Source organism: Pelophylax lessonae (assembly GCF_965119305.1).
Source record: "Pelophylax lessonae genome assembly, chromosome: 6".
NCBI lineage: Eukaryota > Metazoa > Chordata > Amphibia > Anura > Ranidae > Pelophylax > Pelophylax lessonae.
In genome coordinates, this window is record NC_138773.1 from 222,325,163 (window position 1) to 222,346,113 (window position 20,951).

Below are 20,951 nucleotides of genomic sequence, written 5' to 3' on the forward strand. Positions count from 1 at the left end.
TGGAGTGAACAAAATCATTTTTGGGGTGCAGTGAACAACATCCTTTTTGGGGTGCAGTGATCAAAATCCTTTTTGGGGTGCAGTGAACACAATCTTTTTGGGGTGCAGTGAACAAAATCCTTTGTGGGGTGCAGTGAACAGAATCTTTGTGGGGTGCAGTGAACACAATCTTTGGGGGGGTACAGTGAACACAATCTTTTTGGGGTGCAGTGAACACAATCTTTGTGGGGTACAGTGAACAGAATCTTTGTGGGGTGCAGTGAACACAATCTTTGGGGGGTACAGTGAACACAATCTTTTTGGGGTGCAGTGAACACAATCTTTGGGGGGTACAGTGAACACAATCTTTTTGGGGTGCAGTGAACACAATCTTTGTGGGGTGCAGTGAACACAATCTTTGGGGGGGTACAGTGAACACAATCTTTTTGGGGTGCAGTGAACAACATCCTTTTAGGGTGCAGTGAACACAATCTTTGTGGGGTGCAGTGAACAACATCCTTTTAGGGTGCAGTGAACACAATCTTTGTGGGGTACAGTGAACAGAATCTTTGTGGGGTGCAGTGAACACAATCTTTGGGGGGTACAGTGAACACAATCTTTGTGAGGTGCAGTGAACACAATCTTTGTGGGGTGCAGTGAACACAATCATTGTGGGGTGCAGGGAACTCAATCTTTGTGGGGTACAGTGAACACAATCTCATACTTCTGAAGATTTGAGGGTGCTGCCTGTTCCATACTCCCCCTACTCCTCATCTAGCCTTTTAGGGGTACAAACAATAGTAATTGGGGCCTAGTGTGGTTGTGTACGTGTGATATACATACACTTTTTTTGGATCATATTTTCTATTCCGCTATTTAATCAAAAACCTTTGGGGATCAGTTAAATTGGGGGATAGTCTGTGTTGGTACGTGTGAGAGAGATCCACCTTTCCAAGTTGTTGGGGTTCATCTCATACTTCTGAAGGTTTGAGGGTGCTGCCTGTTCCATACTCCCCCTACTCCTCATCTAGCCTTTTAGGGGTACAAACAATAGTAATTGGGGCCTAGTGTGGTTGTGTACGTGTGATATACATACACTTTTTTTGGATCATATTTTCTATTCCGCTATTTAATCAAAAACCTTTGGGGATCAGTTAAATTGGGGGATAGTCTGTGTTGGTACGTGTGAGAGAGATCCACCTTTCCAAGTTGTTGGGGTTCATCTCATACTTCTGAAGGTTTGAGGGTGCTGCCTGTTCCATACTCCCCCTACTCCTAGCCTTTTAGGGGTACAAACAATAGTAATTGGGGCCTAGTGTGGTTGTGTACGTGTGATATACATACACTTTTTTTGGATCATATTTTCTATTCCGCTATTTAATCAAAAACCTTTGGGGATCAGTTAAATTGGGGGATAGTCTGTGTTGGTACGTGTGAGAGAGATCCACCTTTCCAAGTTGTTGGGGTTCATCTCATACTTCTGAAGGTTTGAGGGTGCTGCCTGTTCCATACCCCCCCTACTCCTAGCCTTTTAGGGGTACAAACAATAGTAATTGGGGCCTAGTGTGGTTGTGTACGTGTGATATACATACACTTTTTTTGGATCATATTTTCTATTCCGCTATTTAATCAAAAACCTTTGGGGATCAGTTAAATTGGGGGATAGTCTGTGTTGGTACGTGTGAGAGAGATCCACCTTTCCAAGTTTTTGGGGTTCATCTCATACTTCTGAAGATTTGAGGGTGCTGCCTGTTCCATACCCCCCCTACTCCTCATCTAGCCTTTTAGGGGTACAAACAATAGTAATTGGGGCCTAGTGTGGTTGTGTACGTGTGATATACATACACTTTTTTTGGATCATATTTTCTATTCCGCTATTTAATCAAAAACCTTTGGGGATCAGTTAAATTGGGGGATAGTCTGTGTTGGTACGTGTGAGAGAGATCCACCTTTCCAAGTTGTTGGGGTTCATCTCATACTTCTGAAGGTTTGAGGGTGCTGCCTGTTCCATACTCCCCCTACTCCTCATCTAGCCTTTTAGGGGTACAAACAATAGTAATTGGGGCCCAGTGTGGTTGTGTACGTGTGATATACATACACTTTTTTTGGATCATATTTTCTATTCCGCTATTTAATCAAAAACCTTTGGGGATCAGTTAAATTGGGGGATAGTCTGTGTTGGTACGTGTGAGAGAGATCCACCTTTCCAAGTTGTTGGGGTTCATCTCATACTTCTGAAGGTTTGAGGGTGCTGCCTGTTCCATACCCCCCCTACTCCTCATCTAGCCTTTTAGGGGTACAAACAATAGTAATTGGGGCCTAGTGTGGTTGTGTACGTGTGATATACATACACTTTTTTTGGATCATATTTTCTATTCCGCTATTTAATCAAAAACCTTTGGGGATCAGTTAAATTGGGGGATAGTCTGTGTTGGTACGTGTGAGAGAGATCCACCTTTCCAAGTTGTTGGGGTTCATCTCATACTTCTGAAGGTTTGAGGGTGCTGCCTGTTCCATACTCCCCCTACTCCTAGCCTTTTAGGGGTACAAACAATAGTAATTGGGGCCTAGTGTGGTTGTGTACGTGTGATATACATACACTTTTTTTGGATCATATTTTCTATTCCGCTATTTAATCAAAAACCTTTGGGGATCAGTTAAATTGGGGGATAGTCTGTGTTGGTACGTGTGAGAGAGATCCACCTTTCCAAGTTGTTGGGGTTCATCTCATACTTCTGAAGGTTTGAGGGTGCTGCCTGTTCCATACCCCCCCTACTCCTCATCTAGCCTTTTAGGGGTACAAACAATAGTAATTGGGGCCTAGTGTGGTTGTGTACGTGTGATATACATACACTTTTTTTGGATCATATTTTCTATTCCGCTATTTAATCAAAAACCTTTGGGGATCAGTTAAATTGGGGGATAGTCTGTGTTGGTACGTGTGAGAGAGATCCACCTTTCCAAGTTGTTGGGGTTCATCTCATACTTCTGAAGGTTTGAGGGTGCTGCCTGTTCCATACTCCCCCTACTCCTCATCTAGCCTTTTAGGGGTACAAACAATAGTAATTGGGGCCCAGTGTGGTTGTGTACGTGTGATATACATACACTTTTTTTGGATCATATTTTCTATTCCGCTATTTAATCAAAAACCTTTGGGGATCAGTTAAATTGGGGGATAGTCTGTGTTGGTACGTGTGAGAGAGATCCACCTTTCCAAGTTGTTGGGGTTCATCTCATACTTCTGAAGGTTTGAGGGTGCTGCCTGTTCCATACCCCCCCTACTCCTCATCTAGCCTTTTAGGGGTACAAACAATAGTAATTGGGGCCTAGTGTGGTTGTGTACGTGTGATATACATACACTTTTTTTGGATCATATTTTCTATTCCGCTATTTAATCAAAAACCTTTGGGGATCAGTTAAATTGGGGGATAGTCTGTGTTGGTACGTGTGAGAGAGATCCACCTTTCCAAGTTTTTGGGGTTCATCTCATACTTCTGAAGATTTGAGGGTGCTGCATGTTCCATACTCCTCTTCCTCATCCTCCCTTTAGGGTAGGAAAAAATTTAATCGGGCCTAGTCTGTGTTTGTACGTGTGAGATACACAGTTTTTTATCCTATTCCGCTATTCAATACACACCCTTTTGGTGTAAAAAACATTAAATTGCGGCATAGTTTGCATATTTGACATTTGCATATATTGTGCCTTGTTGCGCTGTTTTGGGTACTCCACCAACATGGCCAGTGGCAATGACGCCATTCTCAGCTTAACTATCCCACTTCTATGCCTCCTTGAAAAAACAATTTGGGCGATGATGGAAGAGGATGTGGCACAGGATGAGGAGGAGGAGGAGGAGGATGAAGAGGTAACATTTCAAAGGCTTTCAGGGCAGTCATTCGCAAGGGGCTCCGAGGGTGGGTTCCTGCACACACAAACGCCAGGGACACAATTGTCCAGCAGGGGCACAGTTCTGGAGGATGAGGAGGATGAGGAGGAGGAGGAGCTGGAGGAGGAGATGGAACCATATTCACAGCAGGGTGGCACCCAGGCCAGCTCATGGCCATCACTGGTGCGTGGCTGGGGGGATACAGAGGACACGGACGATACACCTCCCACAGAGGACAGCCTTTCGTCGCCTCTGGGCAGCCTGGCACACATGAGCGATTACATGCTGCAGTGTCTCCACAACGACCGCCGAGTTGCCCACATTCTAACTTGTGCTGATTACTGGGTGGCCACGCTGCTGGATCCCCGTTACAAGGACAACGTACCGTCCTTAATTCACTCACTGGAGCGCGATCGCAAGATGCGCGAGTACAAGCGCACGCTGGTAGACGCCATGCTGCTGGCATTCCCATCTGACAGCGGGGCCACAGTGGAAGCACAAGGCAGAGGAGGAGGAGGAGGAGGTCGCCAACGCAACCAGGGCACCGCCAGCACCTCAGAAGGCAGGGTTAGCATGGCCGAAATGTGGAAAAGCTTTGTCAGCACGCCACAACAAACAGCAGCACCAGCAGCTCAGATGGAACGTCTTAGCAGGAGGCAGCATTTTACCAACATGGTGGAGCAGTATGTGTGCACACGCCTACATGTAGTGAATGACGGGTCTGCCCCCTTCAACTTCTGGGTCTCCAAATTGGGCACATGGCCTGAGCTTGCCCTTTACGCCTTGGAGGTGCTGGCGTGCCCTGCAGCCAGTGTATTATCTGAACGGGTATTTAGCACGGCTGGGGGCGTTATAACAGACAAGCGCAGCCGCCTGTCCAGAGACAATGTGGACAAGCTCACGTTCATTAAAATGAACCAGGCATGGATCCCACGGGACTTTTCCGTACCTTATGCAGAATAGCAATGGATACCGACCTTACCCACCCATTGTTCCATTTTTGCTCTTTCTCACTCTTTTGGGGTGTACCCTCATTTAAAATTTTTGAAAAGAAGCAGTGTTGGCTACCTCGTCCTCCTCCTCAGGGCCAGATTAATGTAGGGGCTATTGGAGCTGCAGCTCCAGGCCCCTACCTTTTATATAGGCCCCGGGTTGGCCATATTCACTGTTACCGCTCTTCTGTCACTTGTAAACACAGAAGTCTGGCTTCTATGCTCGCTTCCCCAGGCAGCACCCTCAGAACCTCCCCACACAGCGTGAAGGCCGGACAAGGAGGGACAGTTGGCGATGCATGGATGTGTTTATGGGCTTCAGAGACAGCATCCCATGTTGAATTAGGCATGCATGGCTGCACCCTTCCTCCTCTGGGTGCATGGCAAGGCACGGCCCTTAAGGCCCTTCAAAATCCTCAGCACCAAGCCCATGATGCTGTTAATCCGGCCCTGGTCCTCCTCCACCGCCGCTTCCACCTACACCGCCCATAGGTGTGCGCAGCCTATTGCATTAAGGTGTGCACCCCAAAGTTGAAATACACATGCATGTGTTTGCCAGCAGGGAGAGTAATGTATCGGGGCCATGTACCTGTAGGCAAGGAGAAATAGAGCAGAGCAGGTCCCAGGGAGATCTTTCCCATCTCCTCACTGGCAATGCTATGTGCCCTAGGTGATTAGGGTGTGCCCAGGCACACCCAGCACACCCTGTGCGCACGCCTATGTCACCGCCACATCCACCACCACCTCAACCTCCCTCCTACTCCATATGGGCCTCGTCCTTCAGAGATGAAGAAGAACATTGTTTTATTTTTCTGTTTTTTTTTGTTGTTTTAAGTTATTTCCCTATCCACATTTGTTTGCAGAGCACTTGCCATGCTCTTAATTACGTTTTGCTGCCATTTGCAGCACTCTAGCCCTTTCCTTTGGTGTTTTAGAGCCATTTTAGTGCCTTAAAGTTCGGGTCCCCATTGACTTCAATGGGGTTCGGTGTCCGGGAAAAGTTCGGTAAAAGTCCGGGACACGGACCCGGACTTTTTTTTAAAGTTCGGCCGAACCCGTCGAACACGGACATCTAGGTGTCCGCTCAACCCTACACATGAATAAAGACGTATTTCTAATAGTCTAGTTAATAAACAGAGCATGTATATATTCATTTTCCAGTCACAATTTTAGATTTCTAACATGTCGTTATGTGGCTTCTTCTGGCCATAGATGATTCAAATTGTGGCTGGTTCAGCAGGAACCGGCCATGATTCAAACCATGTATGGGCAAGCTGCATGTGCTGAATGTACAACCAGACTGCTGGATTTTACATGTGGTTATTGGAAGCGGCTGTTATAGCCACGAGCAATAATCACTGTCCTCTGCCAGGGTAGATGGCTCCCCCCCCCCCCCCCCCCGCCCATCACTCCTACCGCCCCCCGCCGGGAGAACACAATGGCTCGACGGAAGTGATTCCCCTGTCAGCACTATCTGTAGTTGCAGGAAAGAAATTTGCTCTGACTATGGCCAGCCTTAGATGGTTTTCAAAGTGTATAATAGGGGAGACACGGGGGTGGAGGTAGGGGCTAGGGGTTCAAGTGGTAGAAAGGGGACCAAAAGAGCGAGTCCAGGTCTGGATGTGATAGGTCTATTTTCTCATGAGTAGTTAAAGAAGCTGTTCCTGGTTTTGGGATAGACTGTGAATCAGCCATAAGTTGAACTTAACCCACTTTATGGATTACTTTGTTTCAAAGAAGTTTAGTGTCAATGTTTTCCAATTCCATCTGGTAAGTATGCTTGTTAATAAATGACATTGGTGTTTTGTAACGTTTGGTGGTTGGGTTACACTCTTTGTATTTCTGAGACAGCATAGAAAAATAAAACAAAAGCAAATACAAGTAAAAAGCTATGAATGCTGCATATGATTACTGAAGTTCATGTTTTGTCTGAATGTATCCTTTATTTTGCCATTACTTTCTATAAAGCAACAGCTGTAGTTCAATTGCATCTCTTTGTGACAATCTGCTTTCCGCTGCTCATCAGTCCTTAGAATGGACCTAGCCATTGGTCTGTTTTTGCAAAATTAGTTTGAAATATTGGCGATAGTGTGAAAGAAAGCTATAAGAATTGTCTGCAGCTACATTACTATGAGAGCAGGGTGTTGCTTTCAATAGCTCTTGCTATATTCTCTCGCACAATGTTCCTTAACAGCTCTACACTTTCAACAGTCTCCTACTAATGAGAAATTCTATTCAAATTGTTCTGCAAAAGAAAAATTTTATACAATGTGTCTTTGTATGGTTATTGATATACTATGAAAGTTTTGTCACACTAATAATATCAGAGAAAGCACAATGCAGCACAAATCAGCATCTCTCTCTCTTTTTCTCTGGCTATAGACAAACTAAAAAAAATGACATACATGCTGCAGTCAGTCACTAGCATTAACATGTTCGTTTTTTGGTTTTCTGAGTTCTCTTTAACATAGTTTTATTTTTTTTGGTGGTCTTGCCTGCCTGTTAATTTTCCACTTCCTTTAGAGGCCATTCAGACTAGCGCGACTTGTCAGGCGACTTGCCAGCTTGACAAGTCATGCTCGGTCGCGGTCCATTGAGTAGTACAGGACCCGTTCTAATAGGAGCGACCCAAGTCACTCCGACTTAGAAAAAGGGTCCTGTACTACTTTGGGGCGACCTCAGAGCGACTTGCATAGACTTCCATTATGTGAAGTCTCTGCAAGTCGCGCCGAAGTCGCGGTGCACATAGGTGCACGCGACTTCACAGGTCGCCCCCCAAAGTCGTGTCGCGCTAGTCTGAATGGGCTCTTAATAGGGCAACTTTGACATCCATTTTACAGTGGAATTGCACAGCGGTGTTGTCACCCTGTGGATATAATATTCTTAAATGTACTTTAAGTAAGGGATAAACAAATCTGAGAGTAATTTCAACTGCTTTTTAAGCAGTAACAGCAAGAGTTTTATTTTGGGAAAAAGGGTTAGGATGGGATCAGACTTGTATGGTGCTTTAACACACATACACTAAATTTCCAAAAGTATTGGGGAAGCCTGCCTTTACACGCAATTAATTTTTAATGGCATTCCAGTCTTAGTCTGTAGGGTTCTATATTTAGTTGGTCCACCCTTTGCAGCTATAACAGCTTCAACTCTTCTGGGAAGGCTGTCCACAAGGTTTAGGAGAGTGTCTATGGGAATGTTTTTTTTTTTTTCCGGAAAGAAGTTTATTAAGCCATAACAAGAACAAAATAATATTATCTTACATCAGAGATATCTTTGTATACATTGTGAGTACAAAAAAGGTATGGTCAGCAAACTTCACAAAATAAATGAGCATTCAGTGTTCAATAAAGTGCAAGTAGTTATAAAATGCAGTAATGATCAATTTAGTGACATTATTTTCATACCAAATAGGATTCCAAAGAATACAAACATTAAACCAAAAAAGAGACAATAACAACACAAATGAACAAAAGAGGAGAAACAAAAAAAAGTTAAACAAAGGAAAACAATACCCGTCCTACTGTGAACCCAAAATGGGAAATTTGACCATTTTTCCAGAAGTACATTTGTGAGGTCAGGCACTAATTTTGGATGAGCAGGCCTGGCTCGCAGTCTCCGCTCTAATTCTTACCAAAGGTGTTCTATTGGGTTGAGGTCAGGACTCTGCGAAAAGGGTGGGCAAACTCAATATTAAATCCTACGGACTAAGACTGGGAGGTGTAGGCCAGTCAAGTTCCTCCACCCCAAACTCGCTCATCCGTGTCTTTATGGACCTTGTTTGTCATGTAGGAACAGGAAAGGGCCATCCCCAAACTGTTCCCACAAAGTTGGGAGCATGAAATTGTCCAAAATGTCTTCATATGCTGACGCTTTAAGAGTTCCCTTCACCGGAACTAAGGGGCCAAGCCAAACCCCTGAAAAACAACCACACACCATAATCCCCCCTCCACCAAATGATTTGGACCAGTGCACAAAGCAAGGTCCATAAAGACATGGATGAGCAAGTTTTGGGTGGAGAAACTTGACTGGCCTGCACAGTGTCCTGACCTCAACCCAATAGAACTCCTCCATGAGAGCCTTGCCTCTCCGGGGACTCACACTCCTGATTGGCTATTGGCAGCAGCGGGAACCATAGGCAGCCAATCACAGCCCGTGAGCCAATCATAAGATGGAGAAGGTGGGGCTGAGCCGTGGCTCTGCGTGTTAGTGGAAAGAGCAGTGGCTCGGCTTGGTTCCACTTAAATGATAGTATAATCTCAGATCAATTTAGTGCAATAAAAACAAGGAGTGTGTGTTTAATATATGTCATACATGTTTCTGCTTTCCCAGTGGAAGCAGGAGTAAGGCTGGGTTCACACCTCTGTGCAGAGTGGCTCACAGCAGGGGTCCGGTGCATCCCTGTTCACCATTTAGGGTCCGATTTCGGGTCCAAATTGTTGGCTGAATTCGGACCTAAAATGGACCAGAAGATGCACAGGACTCCTGTGCAATTTTCTCAGCAGCTGTCCTGGAGCCGTGTGAACCGACATCCAATAGTGTAAAACAGAACTCCAGCTAAAACTTTTTTCCTAATATTACATTGAGTGAGAGGGGGGCTTTGTGTTTTATTGCTGTCTGTTTTCTCACTGGCAAGATTCTTCTTTACTTTTTGTTCTTGTAACCAGAAAGTGAGGGGGGGGATGGAAATGTCACAGTTGAAACCAGAACAGGAGTCAGAGGAAACTTTCATAGTGAGGACACCTGTTCTTTTACAGTTGTTAGAACTGGGGTCTACTATTTCTTTGGAACAATTCATCTCATTTCCACTTGGGTCTCTGGGACAGATTGAGACAGAAGAGATAACACTTGTGCATTAAGGCAGCCTATTCATTTACATTTAGCTGTAAAGGGCAGTATATGTGTAGCACCCTCCTAGGTAGGTGCTATGAAAAGTATAGTTTGCTCCATTCTGCTTATCAGGGGAGCCTCATCAGTAGCTAGGTCTGTTACATGTGCTCAGGGTGTGATTCATCTAGGCTAAGGGAGTGTCCCCACTGTATCCAATAGGGGAGCATGTTGGACAGTGGAGGAAACCCAGCCAGTGACACACAGGCTTTTATGACTATACCAGTGGGATGGCACAAACAGTGGTGCATCCTGGGATATGTTATATAAGTCATGGGCACATGTGACAGGGTGTCTTTGGGCGGGTAGCCAGGTCTCAGGAGGAGGGTGACGGCAGTCTCTCCTCCTGCTGCCAAGGAAGGTGGTCACAGGCGGTCGGCCCTGTGGACCAGAAGTGTGGTGCTGAGCCAGGAGGTCAAGTGGGTACTGACAGTGGAATAAGTGGCAGAGCAACCTGAGGAAAAACAGTGTCCGTGAGTACCAGGGAGCTTGGCAGGGGTCTGCCCAGGAAGGGGACCACTCCAGTAAGAGTCAGTGGACAGGAGCTAAGCACACACAGTAAGTGAGAAAGGGGGTGCCAAGTTGGTACCACGAAGGTTTAACACAACAGGATCACATTTACTATCTTCACTACAGTGGCAGAGTGAAGCAGCGGCCTTTCCGCATTCTACAGATAGATGCCCTCTACATTGTGCATAGTTCTAAGTTGGAGTATCCCACTAATCCCTTCTCCCATCCAAATTCCAATAAAAATACAAAAAAAACAAATCCCCTGGACTGTTCATTGCCTGAGCCAAGTCTTAAAGTGACAAGTTTCTACAGGCTGTTGCTAGGGGTAACCCAGGGGAATCCAATCTCAGCAGCCCTATAGGGGGTAGTGCTACATATGTAATTCTACAAATGACTGTTAGGGACAGAAGACATACTAGAGGTCCACGTGAGACATTGGATATGCTTCGGGATACAGTCAGAGAATGGTTGACCTGTTACACAAGACTGCTATAGATCACTGCCATTACAGTCCCATTATAAATCAGCTTTCCCAATGCTGATTGCAGGAGTCGGGGGAGACGCACAACAAGTGCCAAAGGGCTGCAGATTAGACACCAGAGGTTTTTAAAGTCCTTGATATGTGGTTCATGCTGTGTTTAAAGAAAGTAAAGTTCAAAAAAAGATGTGATAGTGGGTGATATGTGTCAATTAAAATGATCGCTGATTAAATTAGTCTTTTTTTTTTTTTACAATATCATCAGCATAATTCATTTTCAGGCCCGTAATACTGGCGTGTGGTCTTGATATCTCCATTCACAATACACAGGAGCCTTCAAAGTTATTTAAACTGGCCCTTGCATGCACGCCGCATAGAACTGCTTCTCCTCCAATCTGATTAGGTCACATTTTAGCTTCTCCTTCATTAATCTCTGTTCCAGCTCTAAGGTCTTTTTTGTTAGATGTGAAAAAAAATCTGTGAGAGTCAATTAGAAAATCATGCAATTATAGGAACAGTAACCCTTAAAGAGTCTATTAAGTGCGGCTTAAATTGCAGCAGAGCAATGTGATATCTGCATGAATACTAAACAGACTCATTTATAGCCAGTTCTATTATCGTAATCCAAATTAATTTATAATGCTGCCACGTGTTCTCAAGCACGGAATCCTGCAGATCAGATGCTCAGGGTGGGATCATTTATGTGCATAAGAAACAGGAAAAATTAAATAGCCCATTGCATTCTGTTCAATTCTAAATTGTGTAAATCAAGGTTTCTATTACTTTTAACGCATTTGCCTTAGAATTTCTGGATATAATTAGTGGAAATATGAGATATAAAGTAAGATAGAGGTAATTTATAAAAGCACAGTGCACCAAAATTTTTACATTTTGAAGTGGCCATTGGACTGGTAAGGGGCAGTCATGGCTGCTGAGAACATGTATAAATTCAGCCTCAACATTTAACATATGTTACTGAACTATCACAGAAGTGTGGCTGAACTCTAATGTAGTAAATAGGAACTGTGATGAGCTCTGATGTGGGTGGAGACGTGACTACTTTCTGTGAATCATGTAACATCTTACTAAGTTCTACACAATATATATATATACACTATATTATCAAAAGTATTGGGACACCTGCCTTTACACACACATGAACTTTATTAGCATTCCAGTCTTAGTCCATAGGGTTCAATATTGAGTTGGCCCACCCTTTGCAGCTATAACAGCTTCAACTCTTCTGGTAAGGATGTCCACAAGGTTTAGGAGTGTGTCTATGGGGATGGTTGACCATTCTTCCAGAAGAGCATTTGTGAGGTCAGTCAGGCACTGATGTTGGACATAAAGGCCTGGCTCGCAGTCTCCACACATCCCAAAGGTGTTCTATTGGGTTGAGGTCAGGACTCTGTGCCAGCCAGTCAAGTTCCTCCACCCCAAACTCGCTTATCCATGCCTTTGCGCACCAGTGCACAAAGCAAGGTCCATAGTCATGTTGGAACAGCAAGGGGCCACCCCCAAACTGTTCCTACAAAGTTGGAAGCATGAAATTGTCCAAAATGTCTTGGTATGCTGAAGCCTTAACAGTTCCCTTCACTGAAGCCAACTAAGGGGTCAAGCCCAACCTCTAAAAAACAACTCCACACCATACCCCCCCTATAATAAATGATTTGGACCAGGGCAAAAAGCAAGGTCCGTAAAAAGACATGGATGAGTGAGTTTGGGGTGAAGGAGCTTGACTGGCCTGCACAGAGTCCTAACCTCAACCCAATAGAACACCTTTCAGGATGAATTAGAGCGGAGACTGTGAGCCAGGATTTCTCATCCACATCAGTGCCTTACCTCACAAATGCACTTCTGGAAGAATGGTCAAACATTCCCATAGACACACTCCTAAACCTTGTGGACAGCCTTCCCAGAAGAGTTGAAGCTGTTATAGCTGTAAAGGGTGGGTCATCTCAATATTGAACCCTATGGACTAAGGCTGGGATGCCATTAAAGTTCATGTAATGTGTGTGTGTAAAGGCAGGCGTCACAATACTTTTGATAATATACATCTATAGCATTCTAGGTATCCATGTCAGTTCTGGATTAGGTGACCATGCCTGCATAGAGCCACCAAAAACCTCTTCTGGGGTCTTATTCATTATTACTTAACGCATGCTGATAATATCTTCTGCAGATAATGTATGTAAATCCATAAACTCTTGGCAGTGGCAGCTGCAGAACAGGCTATACAACATTGGTCCCCTTGCCTTTGCTGTCATTAGATGATTTGCAAGGGAAGGCATTATTGATAATTTTAGTAAGTAACCTGGTGGAATCTAGATCAGCTTGTGATGAACACTCTAATGTTGCCCATACACGGCTTGAATTGTGTCCAATTCCTGCTAAATCAGCTTAAATTTGAGCTGTGGGTGGTCCTGACAGCACCACTTGGCTTATTAAAAGTCTATTAAAAAATGTTATGGGCTAGGCGGAAAATTATCAGCTCAACAGTGACTGCATCCAATGGGATACAGTCTCTGTTTGGGTATTCAGAAAACACAAGGAGTTCTGTGATTGGAAAATGGGGAATATGGATGTCACAATCTCTCTATGTTCATTCACAAAACGCCTTGTATTCTTGGGAAATAATACGAGATGTTTTCTGAATGGAGAGAGTTGCACATCAAGTGTCCCCCTGTCATCACTGTGCTCCAGCTCAACTGCAGTTTTATCCCTGCAGCTTATCACCTTCAGAAGTTGCAGATATATGTGTTTCCCCATCACTTAGTACGTAAGTGTCAGTGGCCATCATCCCTATGTAATTGGAAAAGAGAAACCCCCAAATTGGTGGGGCTGTGAATGCGACTGTATTCGACTCAGAAGTTGCATGTGAATTACAATTTTTCAAGAAAGAAGCAGCAGCCACCCAATGGGGCACATATTATTAGAGGTATCTTAATACATAGCAAATGCCTTACCCACAATTACATTCAACCATATCCTAACACTATGTTATGCAATCTCATCCAATTTGTATAATTGAAAGTGGTTGAAAACCTCTGACATGAAATACGAACAAAGCATATCCCTCTATAGCAGTAATGGCAAACCTTGGCACCCCAGATGTTTGGAACTACATTTCCCATGATGCTCAACTACATTGCAGAGTGCATGAGCATCATGGGAAATGTAGTTCCAAAACATCTGGGGTGCCATGGTTTGCCATCACTGCTCTATAGTGTGTGCTTGTCTCAGTCCAGAGCACTAAGTGTCATTTCTGTCTGCTGCTTTGTTCCTTTGTTATCTGCATGAATCACTTCTGACAGGTTTTCCTGACACCAAGAGAAAAAAAAGTGACAGGGGAGGGAGCTCCAGCACACAGCCTGTGATTGAAAGCCTCAGCTCTGTTCCTGTGTGCTGTGTGAATGGAGGTGTGTCCCTTTCCTCCAATCAGCTCTAAGATCTCCTCACTGATGTAGCTTTAGCTCTCCACCCCCTGTTTTCTGAAAGCTCAGACAAGCTGCATAAATTCTGCACTTTGAACAGCTGTAGAAAAGAGAGGGCTGCAGATAAACAGGGACAGCCTATGCAGGAAGATTTTTTTCATCTCTGTGTATCAACTGAAGCCAGTCATGTCATCGGGTATATCTAAGGGTTCACAAACCACCTAATTCAACAACTGAATACAAAGTAATAATGGAGAACATTTTAAGCAAGTTCATGTTGACAAGCGTTATTTTCTGCATTTTAGCGTGTTTGGCACACACCTCAAAAGCCAAACCCCATTCACTGAATTTGAGCAGTACAAGTACACAGTTTAGAGGGGATAAACAACTTTACATTGCGCTGTGTTATTTTTGGATACAGTATGTCCTTTTAGAATGTATTTGAACTGCAGGCAAATGCAGGCTTTTCTTGTTTAGGACGTATATATGTCCCTATAGTTTAATTTTTCCCAACCCCTGTTTAGTTTTCTATTGCTAGATAGCTTGATCTGCCTGTCAGTGTAAAGCAAAAAAAAGTAAAATAAAAAAGGATATGTGAAATAAAATAAGGAATTCATTTACTGAATAATATTGGCAACATTGTCCTACAGACCGCCAGTATTTCCAGAAAGAGGAAAACAATTGCAGTATACAGAGTCCTTTTTGTTCAGGTTTCCTTTTATATCAAAATTCTGATATGAATTTATACCAGAGTTCGCCTTTACTTTTAAACATCTTAATACTAAAGGAACGTGACTTGGTTTGTGATCCATTTGAAAGCCTCCTCGTGACGTTTTTATACTTACTGTGACTAGATGTAACCACATTCAATTGTATTTTCATTTTTATAGTACTTGCTTCAACTTGCATTGGCCTTTTTTGACTAATATTGCAACATTACATTTGAAAAGTAATTTTACTTTCACAGTATGGTGTTGACTGGGTGTAAGCGGCTTGCAGAAGCAAGAATATTGTTCATACCTTGGATAATTTGAAGAGACTGGTCTCGTAGCGCCTTCGTAGCCATCATAATAGGCATATCAGGCAATTATTCCAATAATGCAGAGTAAAAATCTCTGGGTAAAAAGTCTTATCTTGCTTTCTAATTTTTTCTTCTCAAAAAAACAAGGTGCTTAGAATCTTTTTACCTTTTTTTTATTAAAGCGGAGTTCCCGTCTAAATTTAAACTAGGTTTTATCTAATAAGCACAACTCCACCCCCTCGTTTTTGGATATATATATATATTTTTTTTTATGCTGTTTTGTACCTTTTTGTTAGTTTCCTGCAGGACTTCTGTCCTACCCTGCCGCGGCGAGGTACGTCATCTTCTCATTTCCTCCTCATTCCCCCTGCTGACTTCTGGGACCTGTGTGTGTCCCAGAAGATGACAGGGCCATTCAGAAAGCACAGCGCGACTCACTCATGTGCCGTAGGACACCGGCTGTGAAGCCTGAATGCCGGTTTCCCTTAGTTGCAATGCTGGCAACTGCAATCGAGCAGAATCGGCTTCGTGGGCCAACATCGCAGTATCCTTGGACAGGTAAGTGCCCTTTTATTAAAAGTCAGCAGCTACAGTATTTGTAGCTGCTGACTTTTCATTTTTTTTTTTTTTCAGAGGCTTGAACTCCGCTTTAAAGTAGTGCAGTAGAAAAGTTGTGTTGATACCTATAGCAATTGGTCAAATATGTCTTCATTTTCAAACTTGCACTTGAAACACAATGGAGTTTGGATTTTTAACCGGTTCCCGGCCGGCCACGGCCTATTTACTGCGGCAATGTGGCTCTGCTGCGCAAATCGGCCTAGGTCTACGTCGGTCGCGAGCAGGCACCTGCGGGGAAGCCAACACCCGTGATCCTTCCCCGCTGAGAGAGAAGAGCGGTCTGAGTGTTCTTCTTACTGGAATGATCATAGAGCCCCTGTGATCCTTCTATATAGGATCACAGGTCTCTATGATCATTTCAGAAGCCATGCCCCCCCCCCCACAGGGGTCCCATCTGTCCGCCACAATGTCGCAGTCCCGCTAAAAATCGAAGATCGCCGCCATTACAAGTAAAAAAAACCCAATAAAAATTACATAAATTTTTCCCATAGTTAGTAGACGTGATAACTTTTGCTCAAACCAATCAAAATATGTAGCAGAAAACAAATTGGCATAAAATGTTAAAAAAAAAAATATTTTTTTTTTGAGAATGTTATATAGCAGAACGTGAAAAATATTGTTTTTTTTTTTTTTTTTCAGAATTGTCGCTGTTTTTTTGTTTATAGCGCAAAAAATAAAAATCGCACAGGTGATCAAATACCACCAAAAGAAAGCTCTATTTGTGGGAAAAAAAGGACATGGCCTGGTCATTTAGGGGCAAAGTCTTCCGGTACAGAAGTGGTTAAAAGGGGTATTTTTTTCCTATAATAGAATGTTGAAAGGTATGGAAGTGTCAGTATGGAAACAGAGCATACAGGGAAAGCGAGGGCAAAGGTCTAATTTGAGGCTACTCATATTTTATATTGCACAGTGGTGAACATCTTTAAATAGCTTCCAGGGTCACTTGCTGAACTACTGTATCTAATACTGCCCATACTCTGTATAATTTTTACAGCTGCCACAAGATTATTACTTCTTGTGATAAATAGTCTGGGAAAAAATTGACGAACAAACAATAAACCGTGTGATGAATCAATAGAAAAACAATAAATTTGACCTCTTAGGCTAGACTGTCTAGTGTGGGCCAGGATTTTTTCTATGGAATGATGAACCTTTTATATAATATAGTGTTCCATAATCTGTATCAGACTTATGAATAAGATATTTAAATATAAAAAAATAGTTTATAATACATTTTGTTTTCACATTCTTTTATTTTAATCTATGATGTTCAATACTAACACATTAAGAAAAAAAAAACATCTTTTGCTCTGGTAAATATGAAGTGTTGCATATAATTATTTAGGATTTTTTTTTTTTTTAAATTTGCTTTGCATATGTATTATCATTCATGCAAATGTAATGAACAATACCCGTAATGTATGTTATATGTGTGTAATGGTTTCTTTGTTGCCTTTCCCTTGATGAATGTATGTACTCGTTACTCATTCACCTGTGGAGGGGGGGGGGGGGGTTGGTATCTGGAGAAAGCCTATTTAAAGGGGGCTTTAAGATTCCAATAAGCTCCCCATCCGCTGACACCCTCCAGAGTTTTGGAGAAGAGGCTCTTATTCTCATTAACGTGGCAATAGGGTGTTTTGCCTGGCAGTGTACTCCCCTCCTGTGTTGAGGGCATGTGGCTTGGTATGGTTTCAAGGGGGTGGGAACACACTTGGCCCCTCCTTTCCTGGCCATCCAGGCTAAATGCTCAAATAAAGATCTGGTAGGGATTTTGGGGGACGCCTTGCTTTTTTGTTTCTTGTTTTTTTGTGTGCGATTCCACCTTAAAATCCATACCAGACTCGAAGGGCTATTTTTGACTTAGGATCAAATGTTAGTGAATATTACATTTGTCTGGTGAAAGGCAACAAAGAAACTATCATGCACATATTATGAACATTATGGGTACTATTTGCAGTGGTGGCTGGTGCTCCATCAGTCGGGGGGGGCAAGGGGGGGTGGAAGACGGACCCCCCCATCACTCCAGCCCGCACCACCATACCCCCCCCCCCCTGCCAGTTTACTTACCTTACTCCATGGGACTGACAGGCAGCGGCGGTGGCAGCTTCCCCCTCAGTCTCCATGTTCCCTCTCGGCGGCCATCTCCTTCCTCCTTCTTGGCCAATAGGATGCCTTCTCCTTTTGGCCAATCAGGTCTCAGGACCAGCTTCCTGATTGGCCGGGAGGAGAATCAGTGTAGCAATAGCAAATATTAATTTGCTCTGCGCCCCAATCCCACCCTTTTTTTTTCAGCCTATTAGAATCTCTGGCTCTAATCACGTGCTTCAAAAAAAAAAAAATCCCCCATTGGAATCCATGCATCCGGCGCCCTGCATGAAGATTAGGGGGCCAGACGCATGGACGTGGGGCGGCACCCCTGCGTCCCTAATGGACGGGCCACCACTTACTATTTGTTACATTTTCATGAATGATAACACATTCACAAAGTGATATTTTTAAAAATAGACCTTTTAATTGTCATTATCCAGCAAGTGGAGCTCCATGCAAGGCCAGGGGTTTTCTTAATGCAAGTAAAAAAAGTAAATAGGAAATAAACCTTACAAACAGATGACATCTTTATTGCAGAAGAGGCATCCAATGTCTGTTCTGCAGTAGAATAAGCTTACCTTCCGGTTCACAATCTTTTTCAGAATGTATACACATGTGCAACTCACTTTATTTTTCTGGTATGGTGCCACTATGCTGAGATGAGTGACTACCACACACGCATAGCAGTATTACGTAGGATGATTTAACTAATCCTATTTCACTCTATTTTCTTATCCAGGCCCAAACTGCTTCGCAGGAACAACCATCATCCCAGCAGGAATTGAAGTTAAAGTGGATGACTGTAATATCTGCCACTGCCACAACGGAGACTGGTGGAAGCCAGCACAATGTTCAAAGAGAGAGTGCCATGGAAAACAAACCCTATAGATACGATGTGCCTATATTGTGTGGCTGAAGAATTGCCTTTATATCCAAATTTATGGACAAGACAAGACCTCAAATTGGAAAAAAAATACCAAACACGGCAGACAGCAGCAGAAAGGATACTGACACAAGAAAGAAGAGACACTGTGTGCAAGGATTGAATTTTACTGTGTTACCAAATCCATCAGGGCAATGTAGATAGCACAGAACTTCTCTGACTAAGTTATGGATCACGTAATGTCCTCCTCTGGGGACAATTTCAGATCTCTGACAAGGTGTAACCAAACAGAACGCTGAGACTTTCCAGTGTGACACCGTGAGGAAATGTTGGTTCCATTCCATCGATTACCACTTAGTTCACCTGAAAATTTTTTGTATCTCACTGTTATTTTCCTGCTACTTTTTGTTACATTGAATTATTTACAGTATGTATGCCAGCCAAGCAATCAGAAGTGAACCAACATTTGGTTCTGTATGTCTGAGAATATAATTCTCTTTAACAGCTAGCCAGTGCTGATGCCAAGTAAAAGTCTAAACAAAAAAAGTAGTGCCAATTAAAAAAACAAAAAAAAAAAAAAAACAAAGTGAAACAAGTATAAGAATTAAGGTAACATAAAAATGTAGGCTGATAAAGGCATATGCCTTCCTAACTTGGTGCCAAAATAATCATGTTACTGCATCTTTCTACAAAAAGGAAGTAAACAATATAGTGGATTTGATAAAATCATTAATTGCTGTATTTGTGCAGAATTTTACCTGGATCCAGTTAACTTTTCAGTCTTTATTTTATAAACTGTCAAAAGCTAACTCCATGCAACATTTTTTTTAAAGCCCTATTGGAGTCACGTAAATAGATATGCACTTTGCACATTTTCCTGTTAGAAGTTGTGTGGGGAGTCTAAATAAGACTGTTCTATCCAATAGGCAACAGAAAAGACCTTACAAGCTGTGATGTAATAGTACTGGTGGGACATACTGCAATACAAGTGTACAAATGTGTGTGAGTAAACTTCTGTTTTTGGGCTCTGCCAGCACAGGCTACTGGAAGAGTATTTTCATTGCCAAAATCAGTCACAAATTACAGCAGGGGTTTTGGTCTATAAAAAGATAAACCAGTATTACACTTCAGTTGGGCATTAAGCCAGCCAAACATGGATCAGAATTTGGCCAATTCAGCAGGCATGGCTCTAGCCAACAACACTGATCATTGTATTATGATGTCGGGGAAAGCTCCTCGTTGTCAGAATACAACTCCACAGTAGGAGTGATTTTTGGATCTTTTTTTTTTCTATTCAACCCGCTGGTTGAAAAAAAAATGAATCATGTATGGTCAACGTTTTTAGTTTTGGATTCAGTGGCTAGGGTAGTAGAATGTGCCAAAGTTTTTACAGTTATCTGTGACTCAGAGAAAATTCTTTGACAATGTTTTTTTAATTATTCTCTGTACCTTTCTCCAGTAGTAACCAAACAATAACTAAAACCTGACATAAATGTGAACTCCTCCCCACTATATCCAAAATTTAAAACAATTACCTGAAAATAGACTTTAACCACACCAGCGAGCAAGGATTAGGTTTGGAAGTTATCAAGCTATATTCAGGATAATAAAAATGTAAAGAGTGGACATTATGTAAAGGCAACCTGTACTGAGCATATAGAGGCTACTATTGCTGACCTTTTTTGAAAATGCTACATGTCTGGTACTCATGCAGGTCTAATGGCTTCAAAGGAATTTGAATTTACTCCTTGCTTGTTCCAGGTTCATGGTTCAAAGTGCATCTAGCCTTCCTAGAAGGTGGTCATCAATGCCAGCCCTTTGTATTTCTCATAAATGGTTTCCTTCAAGCATGTACTTAGTGCATCTTTTCTTTCCACCTTTCACAAATGAGCTAAAGGTAAAACATGTTGTTCAGATATTTCCTTGGATTTTGATTTGAAATGAAGGAAAATTAAAATATTTTGTTGTATAACAGCATTTTACTGAAAATATGCCACATTTGTGCTTGCATCTGCTTATATCACCAGACACCAGAACAGAAGATTAAAAAGGAAAAATCCAAGCAGTCTTTTTTATTGAAATAAAGGGTAAAGTGCAAGTCAAGACAAGAAGCAAAGCAAAATACCTTCAATGCCACCCAACCCTCCCTAGCCGTAGACCTTTGCGAGTACCCGGTTTAA

General features: G+C 42.8%; 1 protein-coding gene across 1 annotated transcript in view; it reads left to right on the plus strand.

Annotated features, from left to right (window-relative positions):
* Positions 1-19,860, plus strand: part of VWC2L (von Willebrand factor C domain containing 2 like) — a 296,018-nt gene extending 276,158 nt beyond the window's left edge. Inside the window, exon 4 of the mRNA XM_082260931.1 lies at positions 18,628-19,860. Coding sequence (XP_082117057.1) covers positions 18,628-18,776 — 149 coding nt within the window. The 3' untranslated portion in view covers positions 18,777-19,860. The remainder of the gene's footprint in view (positions 1-18,627) is intronic.
* Positions 19,861-20,951: the final 1,091 nt, after the last annotated feature.